Here is a 13,049-nt window from a genome sequence, read left to right on the forward strand (position 1 = left end):
TTTTTTTTTTTTTTTGGAGACAGGGTCTCATTCTGTCGCCCAGGCTGGAGTGCAGTGGCAAGATCATGGGTCACTGCACCCTCGAACTCCTGGGCTCAAGTGATCCTCCTGTCTCAGCCTCCCAAAGTGCTGGGATTACAGGCGTGGGCTACTGCACCTCTGTATCTTTTTCTCTACTCACCATCTTCCCCAGATACTTCATAGTTTGACCCAACTTTCTAACAGCACAGAAATCTGGGCTTTTGAAGTAGACAAAGAACAAGGGGTGATGCCAAGCTTTTGAAATGGAATTTCTCACTCTTCCCCAAATCTCTTCCTCAGTGATATCACCTCATAGTTTCGGACCTGTTAACGCCATTACCTGCCTGGGAAATACCCAAGTCAAGTCTAAGTCCCACAAAAGTTTCACCAACTATGATCAGAAGATCTCCTGATGGCTGAGGATCTCTAAGCCCCTTTCCCACGTAGATAATGAAATAGATATGAAATAGATTCTCAGTTCTAGGAGACATGGTATTCACTATAGACCACATTATTAAGTAAGAAAGAAGTGGACAAAACATGCCCCCAATCCAATTTCTTAGCTCTTTCATAGGACATGAAACAGTAAGTTAAGAAACAGACTGCAGTATAGACTAGCTATGAGGCCAAGAGAAAGTGTAGGGGCTGAGTTTGGAGCAGCCAACAGTCATGGAAAAAAAAAAATTACTTTGATCTTCATCCCTACCCTGGGAGTTTTAAAAAGCTTCAAATTACCACATCTAAACACTAAAGGGAACAAAAGAGTGTGTACTCCCAAGACCCAGAGCCTCCAGCCCACTCTTCAGCATTCCCAGAAGTTCCCATAACTGATACCAGGCCCTGCTTCCATTACTTCAACTACCTTAGTCTTCTACATTAATGCAGCCTTCTTCATTTTCCCCAGTTCTCCCTCACTGAACCCAAATCTCTCTCAGCTCAACACCATAGCACCGTCAGTTCTTTTTACAGTAGGCACTTTCCCTGAAACGAACGCTTCTTACCCAACTAAGAACCCTTCTCAGGCCCTTCCAATGAACCTCTCTGCAGGGACCCAGCCCCAGTCACTCCCGGGGCTCGGGCGACAGGTCTGACCCCTCCTCACCTCCCGGCAAATGGGCTCACCTCACCCGCTGCCCTGTCCCTTTCCCCAGCTCCTCCCTCTTCAGCGCTGCTTAATGAGGCCTGCCCCTGCCCTCACTTAAGCTCTGGGCCTCCAGCGCCCGGCCCTCGGCCTGGCCGCCGCCACAGCCCAGCCGCCTTCCCGACTCACCAACTTCGGGGTCCCAGCCCGCCCAGTCCCCTCCTCAGCGCCCCCATTAGGCCTGCCGGGGCCCGGCCCCCTTCTCCCCTCTCCGGTGGGCCACTCTAACCCCTCGCTTAGGACCAGACCCGCCTCCGCTCTCAGGCCAGGCTGCTCTCATCTCCCGGGCGCTTCCGCCCCTGCCCTTTGGGCTCCATCAGCTCGGTACCTGGGGCTCCGTCTCCCCCGTCGGCCCCAAGCCTGTGTCGAACAGACAAACAGCTGCAGCTCAACCAAACCCTCCTGCCCCTCCTTCTCCTCCTCGCCCTGGGGCGGGGCTCCAGCCAATAGCTCGATTACCCGCCCACCTTCGAGGGTGGGCTATATGTGCACTTATCCACCAATCCTCTGGAGAAAGGCGAGTCTCTTTGGGCACTATCACCAACAAGTACGAGCAAGGGACTCGACAGGCGGGGCCACAAACCAATAGCGAGGGAGAAACCTCGAAGATGGACGAGGTAAGGAGCCATTAAAGAGCAACCTCCTGAAGACAGGGGGCGGTACACTGCCGACAGGCGTATGTATCCACCAATAAAATCTCGACACCCCATGACCCCGCCTTTTGACTCATAAACATCTAATCAGGTTAGTGATGGAGGCGGGTCAAAGTGAAACTTTAACCAGTACTGCGAAAATACGGGACTTGACTGGCAGGCAAGGAGGGGGTTGAAGGAAGCCTTAGGAAGGCCGCTACTGACCTTCGCCCCTCCCCCTGGACTTGGCTGGGGCTGGCTCTAGTGTCCCGCCTTCTATGACAAATTCGCGGGCGTAAAGGGAAATACCTCTTCTAGGGATCTGGAGCCTGGGAATTTAAGTAACCCTGACATCAGCGCTTCCTCCTTTTAGTGAGGCTTCAGGGGACAGGCGTATTTGGGGTGGCCGGCGGGCGGTCTGAGATGTTTTTTGGTGGAATGAGACAATGGCAACTACAAGAAGTGGTAGCTTGGAGACGCTTTTTCAGAATCGTATGTAAATGTAAATAAAAGAATCTTTGGAAAACTTTGCTGTTTGTGATATGAAACAGAAAGGAAAAACGGCGGGCTTACTGGGAAATGCAGTGTCGAAAGGCAAATTCCCCGGGAGCCCTCTTCCTGCCGCTACGTATGTGCATAGGTGTGTGTGTGTGTGCGTGTGTGTGTATGGGGTGTGTGTGCATATATGGTGTGTATTTGGTATATGTATACGTGGTGTGTGTGGTACATGTGTGTATATGATGTGTGTGTGGTGTGTTGTATGTGGTGTGTGTGTGTGGTGCGTTGTGTGTATGTGGTGTGTGTGGTATGTTGGCTGGGGGAAAGGAGGTTTGCTGGTGTGTGGAGAAAGTGAAGTAGGAAGTATATAGGCTTCAGTTTCCCCAGCCATAAATAGGGACGATAATAGCCACTTTGTTCACCATCAGCACTAGCCAAAATGGGGTGGGGTGGGCAGCCATGCACCGAGAGATTAGGAAAAGGGGTCTGAAATCAGTGATCACATATACATATTCATATTCTGTCTCTCACCATTCTTTCAGTAAATAATAGGAGGAAAGAGATGAACTATAAAACTAGGCACATTTTTTTAATGAACTACAAACTAAATTACAAATAACATTAATAGCAAGAGCACTCAAGGACAAGGGTGACAGACAAATCATAAACAAAAAAAATGCTTTTTTTTTTAGCACTGTCATTACAAAATCACAAGGTGCACATGGCAACAAATCCACCCACTATGACCAAAAAAAAAAAAAAAAAAGCCAACTCTACTATTGGATATAACCTGAAATATAAATATAATTGTTCATCCTTCTTTTAAAGAAATATTTTTACCCATGCCCTCACTCAATCACAGCCCTGAAAAAGTGTCAGCATTCTCAAAATGATGCGTAAACCCTAACTTCTAACTCCTATGGGGTAGGAGGTGGACTTCAGAGGAAAATGGGATCAGGGATCCCTGGCAACTAAAGAACTAAGAATACTAAAAGGAAGAGAAAAATTCAAACATCTCTCACCTGCCTCATAAGGCCATGGTGAAGCAATAGATTGGAATGAAGCACAATCCCTGTCCCAGGGCCTCCCAGATTCCTCATGCCTGTAGAAGGGACAAACAAGGGGACTGGGGCCAATCATTTTTCTGCAGCCCCACCCAGGCTGAGTCTTCAGTCTCCCAGCCTATTAGGTGAGGCAAAACACTAACTAGGGTATAAACTGATTGGATCTATTTTTTCAACCAAATTGTTTAAAATAGACTCCTCCCAGTGGTTTTATTTTACGTGGTTCTCAAAAGCTCCAACTTAGCCCCTGCTATCATTTGGCCTTTATAAACATTGTGGCAGCAGGAGGCTTGGGATCCTGGTCATCCCAAACACTGGAAATAATAATTATGGGGCATTCAGAGATTGGTACGGCAAATCTAATGTGTAGGAAGGCTTTTTTTAATTATTTTTATACCAACACTCTTCAGCAATAACTAAGAGAAGGGGGAAAGTGTGGTGGAGGCTAACTTAAGTGCATCTAATACTGAAACTTCCTTTCATTTTCACTGGTTCCTCCCTTTCACCCCTGTATTCCCAGAGTTGGCTGGCCAAGACTAGAAGGTGAGTGTTTAAGGCAAGATCAGAGGGCCCACCTGAGTCCAAATAGCCCAAGGCCAAGCCAGGTCAAGCCCACACTGGAGGAGAGGGTGAGATTAGGGCTGGGGGCTTCAAGAAGGCTATCAGAGTCGAAGATGGGGTACTGGCTTGGTCACATCCTGGAAGAAAGGGTGAGCCAGGGCTGCCTTGGCCGAGATCCGCTTGTTAGGGTCATAGTGCAGCATTTGCTAGAGGGAGAGACGTATGTTGACTTCAATGATGTGATAGTGGACTAAATGGGCAGCAGGTGTTCCCAGAAATCAGGAAACCAGAACTCCTTCTACCCAAGGCAGAATTCTCACTTCCATCCTCCCATAGCTGAATCAGTGTGCCAACAGGGAGAGCAGGAACCAGGGAAATGAAATACTGAGACCCAGATTTCAGGGTCTCATCCTTCCTTCATCCTGGAAAAGCCTTTCCCTGGGAGAAATGAATAAGGGAAAACAGGTGCCCACTCTCACCGATAACAAGCTCCGTCCATCTTCATCCAGGGGAGGTACAACTTTACTAAAATCTTGCCGGGCCCACTTGGGGAAACTTGGCTTGTAATCAGGCATAGAAGTAACTCCTGGCCACACCACCTCATCTGGGGTCCCCAGAGTCCGAAAGATCCGGAAGAGCTGGTCAATCTCAGAATCTCCAGGGAATAGGGCCCGGCGAGTCACCTGAAAATGGGGAAAGAGGAAATACCAAGACCCACGTTGACGTCAGTCAAAACTCTCCTCTATACAAAGGAATTCCCACAGACAGTAAAAGGTCAGCAGGGTCCCATGACTCCCTCCCCAGGGCCTTTCATGGGGTCAGTCACAGAGAACCTGAGACAATGAAGTCCCTTCATCTGTCTCCTCGCCCCCTCCTTCCTTCCCCCAACCATGGCTTTGCAGATCCCCAAGGCTGGGTGGGTCTGGGAGGGGGTGAATGTCTGGGGTGCCACTGACATGTAGCAAAGGTATCCCAAGCCAGTCACGGGGTATGGGGTAGACACTGTGGTCATCCCCCAACCTTGTGATGCAACCACTTCTAGATAGGAGCACAGCGGGCAGAGACTCTGTCTTCCATTTCTTCTGTGTTCCCCACAGCACCTAGCATGGTGCTGGGTACCCACTAGGTGCTTAACAAATATTTTTTGATGAATTGAGAGGAATATGGACAACTGTAAGGTAATACACTGGGGGATAAATGCACATTACCTATGTATAGGCTAATGGTCTTTAAGCTCTTGGTTACAACCAAGATAAAAGACAATAAAACATATTGCTGATTTGAAGACTCAGTCTACTGCACTGCACTGTTGTATTAAAGGAGACGGGAGCTTCTACATAAAGCCAGGCCTCAAGGATCCTTCAGTCTGAAAAGCCAGAGATTGAAGGGGGACATGATCTAAATTGTTTTTTTTTTTTGAGATGGAATCTCATCCTGTTGCCCAGGCTGGAGTGCAGTCGTGTGATCTCGGCTCACTACAACCTCCATCCCCCGGGTTCAACCGATTCTCCTGCCTTGGCCTCCCAAGTAGCTGGAATTACGGGTGTGTAATCCCAAGTAGCCACACCTGACTAATTTTTGTATTTTTAGTAGAGATGGGATTTTACCATGTTGGCCAGGCTGGTCTGGAACTCCTGACCTCAGGTGATCCACCTACCTCAGTCTCCCAAAGTGCTGGGATTACAAGTGTGAGCCACTGCACCCTGCCTAAATCTGCAGTTTAAATGAAGGGTGTGGGTAAAGTGACCACAGTTGTCTTCACTACATTGCTGGCACCATACAACAAGGTCTACAAGCCTTGAAATGAAGGCCTGAAATAAAAGAGGCACTAAATGGAATCATTCTCCCAAATATATGCAGACTACAGCTAAAACAGCTGCAGAAATGCTTTACCTCAGGGATAAGAGATGTATACTAGGTACTAAGGCTGTTTTAGGATATCCTAACATTGTGGTTGATATCAGGGCAACAGTTGCATCCTTTCCTACCATTCCACTTGGTGCTACTTTAGAGAGAGAACCCTGTGATAGAAGGGCCATAGGTCTGGGCCAAGAAACAGTTCTGTTGTTCTTGGATGTGGGGAGGAGGGGGAGGGGGCTGGGTGGAACTTGGGCAATCCTCCATACCATCTCAGCAAAGATGCAGCCCAGGCTCCAGATGTCCACGGCTGTGGAGTAATATTTGCAGCCCAGGAGGATTTCAGGAGCTCGGTACCACAGGGTCACCACCTGAGGGACAGGAATAGGGAGTGGCGAGGTGGTTGATAGGGTATGGAAATTCCCGCATCTCAGTTCCTCAACACTACTCTGCTTACTCTTGGCCTCTTAACAAGCAGTTTCCTTCCCTCCATCTTTCCCCTCCCACTGATTTCCAGTCCATAGTTCTGGACTGAACTCCCAATTTGAGATCTTCCTGGAAAAACTTGAGACAAATTGGTCATAATTTTATTTCTAAATTTTTTCTTTTTGTAGATTTGTAGAGATGGGGTCTCGCTATGTTGCCCATGATGGTCTCGAACTCCTGGGCTCAAATGATCCTCCCACCTCAGCCTCCCAAAGTACTGGTATTACAGGCGTGAGCCCAGTTAGCAACACAGTATGAATTCCATGCATACCCTAAGACTCTTTAGGATGTCAAAAGATTATTTCTACCTAGTAAGAAACTGTTAGCCAGATATTTTTAGTAACTTTGTGAATACCCTAGTTAACATCTCTTGGGAAGCTCAGAGAAAAAAGACATAAAGGGACTCACCTCATGGGTGTAAGTACGAACAGGGACTCCAAAAGCTCTGGCTAGTCCAAAGTCTGCTAGCTTGATGGCCCCCTCTGTGTTAATAAGCAGATTCTGAGGTTTAAGGTCTCGGTGGAGGACCCGATGAGAATGGCAGAAAGCTAGGCCCTGGAGCAGCTGGAACAGATAGCTCTGACAAAGGAGAAAGAGAGGACGGTGTTTCTCCATTACAGTGAGCAGATTGGGTTTGCTCTGTGCCCCCCAAACTCTACTAAAGCCTTTACTATGTTGGATTATAGTTACATATTTACAAGCTATTTCTCCCAATGGACGGTCAGCCCAGAGAGGATAAGGACCAAGTCTTATTCAATTTTGCATCCCTTTTCTATATGCTGTGCATTGAACAAATGTTTGTTAATAGATTGAAAGTAGCTCTGGGAGTGAAGAATCCAGCCCTAAAATAGGCAATAGAGACTCACTAGCTAGTTCTTCCACCAAACGGAAGGGCTTTTCGGAGGAATTTACCAAGTGCTCTCAAATCCCGTTTATCTGAGTTTCATCTGACCTCCCACCTGAGTTGCTAGGTTGACTCACTAGAGTTTCAACTTTGATTGTTCAGTCCAACCCTAGGGTTAATGAATATAATGAGCAGGGAAGGAGACACAAAAAGAAAGGGAGTGTGTGTGTATAGGAGATGAGGGCTCAGAAGGAGGCCAAGATCATAAAATATCACCCTGAATTGCCTGCCACCAGTCCCCCAAGACATGCCCATGATGGGAGGAGCTGATGAGAAGCATTACCTTGATGAGGGGAAGAGGAATGCCAGTGAGAGCAGAGGCATCCATGAATTTCTTGAGATCTTGGTGCAGAAATTCAAAAACCAGGTAGAGTTTATTTTCTGTGTGAATGACATCCAGCAGCCTAGAGAAGGAAAGTTTGAGGAAATGGAGGTGCGAGAGAGAGAGAGAAATGCCCACACTGTACAGACAGAACTTATCCTCCTTTCCAGCTGGATCACCTCTCAGACACGTACTTACTTGACAATATTAGGATGGTTAAGCTCCTTAAGCAGAGAGATCTCTCGGATGGCAGTACTGGGCACACCCTCAGTCTCACTTGGAGAGGTGGGGAAAGCAGAGATGGGAATATGGTTACAAATATTCCTTTTCCCCCCACCTAGTCATTTCTTTCCCCCAAGGAGGCACCACCCAGCACCCCCTAGGAAAGTGAGAGAAGAGAAAGGGTGATGGTAAGAGCTAATTCTTGGGTAGTCAGGGTGTGGCTTTTGGACATATTAAGGTCATTATCTCCTCTTTTCCCAGGAGTAGGTAAGTAAGGCCGCCTGGTTAAGGTGAAGCAGGGAGACTGTAATGGGGGGAAAAAATGCAGGAGTAGCCCCCAGCCTCCCCAGAGGGGCCAGTGAGGTTCAACTGCCATTCTTTGGAAAGAAGAGAGAATTCTAAGGTGAGGGTGGGGCAGTGAAGAGGGCTGTTCATTCAGAAAGGCGATTCTCGCCGGTTCCCACATAACTCCACTCCATGGAGTCTTGGACCTCATCTCAGAGACCTCCTTTCTCTCCCCGAGTCTGTAGTCGCACATTTGGGGGCACGATCCGGCTCAGTTTGGGAAGAAAGTTTTCCATGGATTCCACACCACCCTATACTCTCCCCAGGGAGTATAAGTATACTCTCCACCTTCTACCGGCCCCCAACCCACCTCTCCACTTCTAAAGAAGTCTCTCCCTGCTCTCTTCCGGTCCCTGGACGGCTACTCGCCCGTGGGCGGTTGGGGGGGACAATCAAGGAGGTCCCCAGTTAGGAGTCCCGGGTACAGAGGCCACTCACGTGTCCAGGCGGATTTTCTTAAGCGCCACCACTTCTCCCGTCAACTTGTTTCTGGCTTTGTACACAACTCCGTATGTGCCCTCTCCGATCTTTTCCACCTTTTGGAAGTTCTCCATGAAGCGCCAGCGAGTCGGGTCAGCCCGGCCCTGGAGCGGGGGCCTGGGAACCCTGCAGAAGGCGGACCCTGGCTCTCGGGGGCCGAGGAGGGGGAAACAGGGCCCAGTACCGTGGCCCCGGGTCGGGATGGAACGCAGTACACCTCTCGCTCTTGTCAATTTGGCCAACTTGAAACAATGTTGCCGCCTCCCCCCGAGTTCCCGACCGCCACCAGAGGCCCCGCCCCTGCTTCCCGCGTTTCCCTGGCTCCGCCCCCAGGCCTTTCTATTGGTCAACGTCAGAGCCGGGGGGCGAGCCCAGCGCTCCTCCCCGCAAATGACCCCGCCCCAGGCAAGTTTGGTTCTTGGGAGCTAGACAAGTTTCTTCCCTGGTGGGGCGGCTGAACACTCTTCCCAAGTACCTGCTTTGGGTCCAAGTTTCCTACCTATGTCTCTAGTCTGTAGGGATTTCTTGATTTCTAACTCACTATTTTCACCACTCCTGGGGAAAATATGTATCGACCTAAGGTTAAATTCCACCTGGCCCAGGAGCCTCCTTTGGAAAGCAGGAAGCCAGGAATCTCGTTGCAAAGGAATCCTGGGCCTCAGAGGAGTCGATGCCTCTCTGCCTCATAGCCTACCCCGACACTGTCTCTGTTTTGGGATGCAGAGTTCTGTTTCTGTCTTTTTGAGAAGTTCCTGGTTTAATTCACTCTCCCATGATAAACTGTTGTGTCTGGTATGTGTTATGCAGCTGCCTATCAGTTAGCTCCTGCCCGGGAGTGTATCAAGATGAGAGTGACCCAGTGAAACCAGAAACTGTCATTGAGTAGCAGGATGGGAAAGCAATGTCTAGGGACCAGGATCCCTTTGTCAGTTTTTCCTTTTTCCTCTCCTCCGGCCCCTCCCAGGCCTTCTCTGAGGGAGAAGAGGAAGGGCTATGCAAATGAGCACCCTTTTCTTATATAGGGGCCTATCCCAGTCCCCCCAGTGCCTTTGGTTGCTGGAGGGAAGAACACAATGGATCTGGTGCTAAAAAGATGCCTTCTTCATTTGGCTGTGATAGGTGCTTTGCTGGCTGTGGGGGCTACAAAAGGTATGTGTGGATATGTGGACATGAGCAGGTGTGAACTGGGGGATGAATTCCCCCTGCTCTGGTTTCTGTCCTCCTAATGGGAGATAGCGGCAATATTTCAGGCATCTCCCACTCATTTGATTTAGTGAGGATGTGGGCACCTGGGCTCCCTCCCTATATGGAGATTTGGGATTTAGCCTGAAAATAATCTCATATGCTTGGAGAGGCAGAAGGATAGAAGGTCTCTGTGGCACTGATTCTGAGGCTTCCTTGGCAGTGAGCTGGAGCAGGGGCTCCAAAGGGGTGAAATGTGCGGGAGACTCTTTTAGGAAACATCTCTTGGGGTAGGAGATTTAAAGTGGGGAGTCAGAGAATGTGGTATTGGGTAAGAACACTAAGGAGATACAATCCTCTCCTCTTGGGATGGGTACGGGTGAACACAGCCCAGACCTTTTGTTCTGGGGCTGGGAGAGATAGGCAGAGGGGTCTCAGCTGAGCATCACATGAAAGGGCTCTGGGGGATTGGGCCTCGTGACAGGAGCAAGGGGCGGGGGTGGGGTGGTGAGAGGGTCTGGAATGTCCCGTGCTGCTCTGAGGAGAGTTGGAAGTGGAGAAAGAATGGGGTATCTTATGACTTCTCTTGCTGTAGTGGTGGGATGCTCAGTAGATGATTCCAGATCCTCTCCCAGCAGAGTCAACTAGGGTTACAGCACACATTAGAAAGGGGATGAGGCCGGGCGCGGTGGCTCATGCCTATAATCCCAGCACTTTGGGAGGCTGAAGCGGGTGGATCACGAGGTCAGGAGTTCGAGACCAGCCTGGCCAATATGGTGAAACCCCGTCTCTACTAAAAGTACAAAAATTAGCCAGGCATGGTGGCACATGCCTGTAGTCCCAGCTACTCAGAAGGCTGAAGCAGGAGAATCACTTGAACCCGGAAGGCGGAGGTTGCAGTGAGCCAAGATCACACCACTGCACTCCAGCCTGGGTGACAGAGCGAGTCTCCATCTCAAAAAAAACAAAAAAGAAAGGGGATGAGGCCCGGCACAGTAACTCATGTCTGTAATCCTAGCACTTTGAGAGGCTGAGACGGATGGATCACTTGAGGTCAGACCAGCCTGGCCAATATGGTGAAACCCCATCTCCACTAAAAATACAAAACTTAGCTGGGCATGGTGGTACACATATGTAATCCCAACTACTTGGGAGGCTGAGGCACGAGAATCGCTTGAACCTGGGAGGCAGAGGTTGCAGTGAGCCAAGATCACACCACTGCATTCCAGCCTGGGCAACAGAGCAAGACTCTGTCTCAAAAAAATAGAAAAGAAAAGAAAGGAGATGAGGAGGCCGGGTGTGGTGGCTCACACCTGTAATCCCAGCACTTTGGGAGGCCGTCGCCATAGGATTACTTGAGCCCAGGAGTTCAAGACCAGCCTGAGCAACATAGTGAGACCCTGTCTGTACAAAAAGTAAAAAAATTAGCCAGGCCTAGGCCAGGCTTGGTGGCTCACGCCTGTAATCCCAGCACTTTGCGAGGCCAAGGCAGGTGGATCAGCTGAAGTTGGGAGTTTGAGACCAGCCTGACCAACAACCCAGTCTCTACTAAAAATACAAAATTAGCTGGGCATGGTGGCGCAGGCCTGCAATCCCAGCCACTCAGGAGGCTGAGGCAGGAGAATCGCTTGAACCCGGGAGGCGGAATCCATCATACTCACCTTCACCGGGCAAAAATGAAATCTGTCTCAAAAAATTAGCCAGGCCTGGTGGTGAGCACCTGTAGTCCTAGCTACTTGGGAAGCTAATCAGGAAGATGGCTTCAGCCTAGGAGTTTGAGGCTGCAGTGAGCGATGAACGTGCCACTGCACGCAGGGTAAGAGAGCAAAACCCTGTATCAAAAGGAAAGGAAAGGGGAAAGGAAGAGGGAAAGGAAAGGGAAGGAAGTTTCTGCAGGAAAGGGAAAAATGGGGTGAGGGTAGTTTTTGCTGTGCTGAAGTATATACAGAAAGGAGAGGAGAGGGGAGGGAAGGGGAGGGAAGAGAGGTTTCTGCAGAAAAGGGAAAAATGGGGTGAGGGTAGTTTCTGCTGTGCTGAAATATATACATTATATCCCAGTCCCGCTTTCTCCCTAGATGTTTAGTCTCACAGATTTCTAGGAAGTTCTCCTTGATCTGATTTTCCTCGCTGTGCTGCAGTTTCAAGTCTTTTTCTTTTACTATATTCCTTAATGTATCCTGGAAAGAGTCTGTTCACACCCACCCACCTAAGGCTCTTAACAAAAAGACTGTACTTATATTTTGGATCCTGATTTTAAAAATCGTAAGACATTTTTCCAGATATTCATGAAATTTTATATGGACTGAGTTTGATAATTTTGTCTAGCATGAAATGACATTGTGCTTATGCAAGAAAATACTCATATTTTTTAAATTTGTAGGGTTAAAAAAACACGATGTTTGGGATTTGCTTTTACATACTTTAGCCAAAACAAAAACAAAAACAACAACTAGTAAGGATAAACAAAGCAAATGTGGCAAGGTGTTGATAGTTGTTGGACCTGGGTGGGGCAGATGGAGGTCCAGCATATCCTTTTCTTCTCAGACGTCTCTTGGTCAGTTACAATAATTTTGTCTTCCCTGTCCCCATCCCCAATCTCTGCCAGCCTCTAATCCATCCTCCTCACTGCTTGCCATCATGATCTTTCTAAAACACAAATTTGATCATGTTCAAAAGTAAATTTTTTTTTTTTTTTTGAGATGGAGTCTCGCTCTGTAGCCCAGGCTGGAGTGCAGTGGCGTGATCTCAGCTCACTGCCACCTCCGCCTCCCAGGTTCAAGCAATTCTCCTGCCTCAGCCTCCTGAGTAGCTGGAACTACAGTTGCCCGCCACCACGCCTGGCTAATTTTTGTATTTTTAGTAGAGACAGGGTTTCACTTGGCCAGGCTGGTCTTGAACTCCTGACCTTGTGATCCACCTGCCTCAGCCTCTCAAAGTGCTGGGATTACAGACGTGAGCCACCGTGTCTGGCTAAAAGTAAATTTTATATTATGCGAATTATGTCTCGATTTAAAACAAAACAGGCCAGGCGCGGTGGCTCACGCCTATAATCCCAGCACTTTGGGAGGCCGAAGAGGATGGATCACTTGAGGTCAGGAGTTCGAGAAAAGCCTGGCTAACATGGTGAAACCATGAAACATGGCGAAACTAAAAATACAAAAATTAGTCGGGTGTGGTGGTGGGCACCTGTAGTCCCACCTACTTGGGAGGCTGAGGAACGAGAATTGCTTGAATCCAGGAAGTGGAGGCTATAGTGAGCCAAGATCATGCCACTGCATTCCAGCCTAGGGGGCAGAGCGAGACTCCATCTCAAAAAAAAAAAAAAAAAAAAAAA

The 13,049-nt window shown here is 48.8% G+C and overlaps 2 protein-coding genes across 3 annotated transcripts in view; one reads left to right on the top strand and one right to left on the bottom strand.

Moving 5' to 3' along the window:
• The window catches only part of CDK2 (cyclin dependent kinase 2), a 21,300-nt gene extending 12,513 nt beyond the window's left edge, over positions 1-8,787 (bottom strand). The window contains exons 1-7 of one of the 2 annotated variants that reach the window (XM_032173441.2): positions 8,492-8,787; positions 7,685-7,762; positions 7,448-7,568; positions 6,669-6,839; positions 6,044-6,145; positions 4,397-4,600; positions 2,856-4,123 (exon numbers count right to left, since the gene is read on the bottom strand). In XM_032173441.2, the coding sequence (XP_032029332.1) occupies positions 4,019-4,123; positions 4,397-4,600; positions 6,044-6,145; positions 6,669-6,839; positions 7,448-7,568; positions 7,685-7,762; positions 8,492-8,607 (897 nt within the window). In that variant the 5' untranslated portion in view covers positions 8,608-8,787 and the 3' untranslated portion in view covers positions 2,856-4,018. Of the gene's footprint in view, positions 1-2,855; positions 4,124-4,396; positions 4,601-6,043; positions 6,146-6,668; positions 6,840-7,447; positions 7,569-7,684; positions 7,763-8,491 lie in introns of those variants that run through there. The other variant, XM_058427063.1, reaches the window with a different exon arrangement.
• Positions 8,788-9,034: 247 nt separating this feature from the next.
• PMEL (premelanosome protein) overlaps positions 9,035-13,049 on the top strand; it is a 16,645-nt gene continuing 12,630 nt past the window's right edge. The window contains exons 1-2 of the mRNA XM_058427065.1: positions 9,035-9,325; positions 9,556-9,682. Coding sequence (XP_058283048.1) covers positions 9,035-9,325; positions 9,556-9,682 — 418 coding nt within the window. The remainder of the gene's footprint in view (positions 9,326-9,555; positions 9,683-13,049) is intronic.

The sequence above is a fragment of the Hylobates moloch genome, unplaced genomic scaffold (genome assembly GCF_009828535.3).
Source record: "Hylobates moloch isolate HMO894 unplaced genomic scaffold, HMol_V3 SCAFFOLD_13, whole genome shotgun sequence".
Taxonomy (NCBI): domain Eukaryota; kingdom Metazoa; phylum Chordata; class Mammalia; order Primates; family Hylobatidae; genus Hylobates; species Hylobates moloch.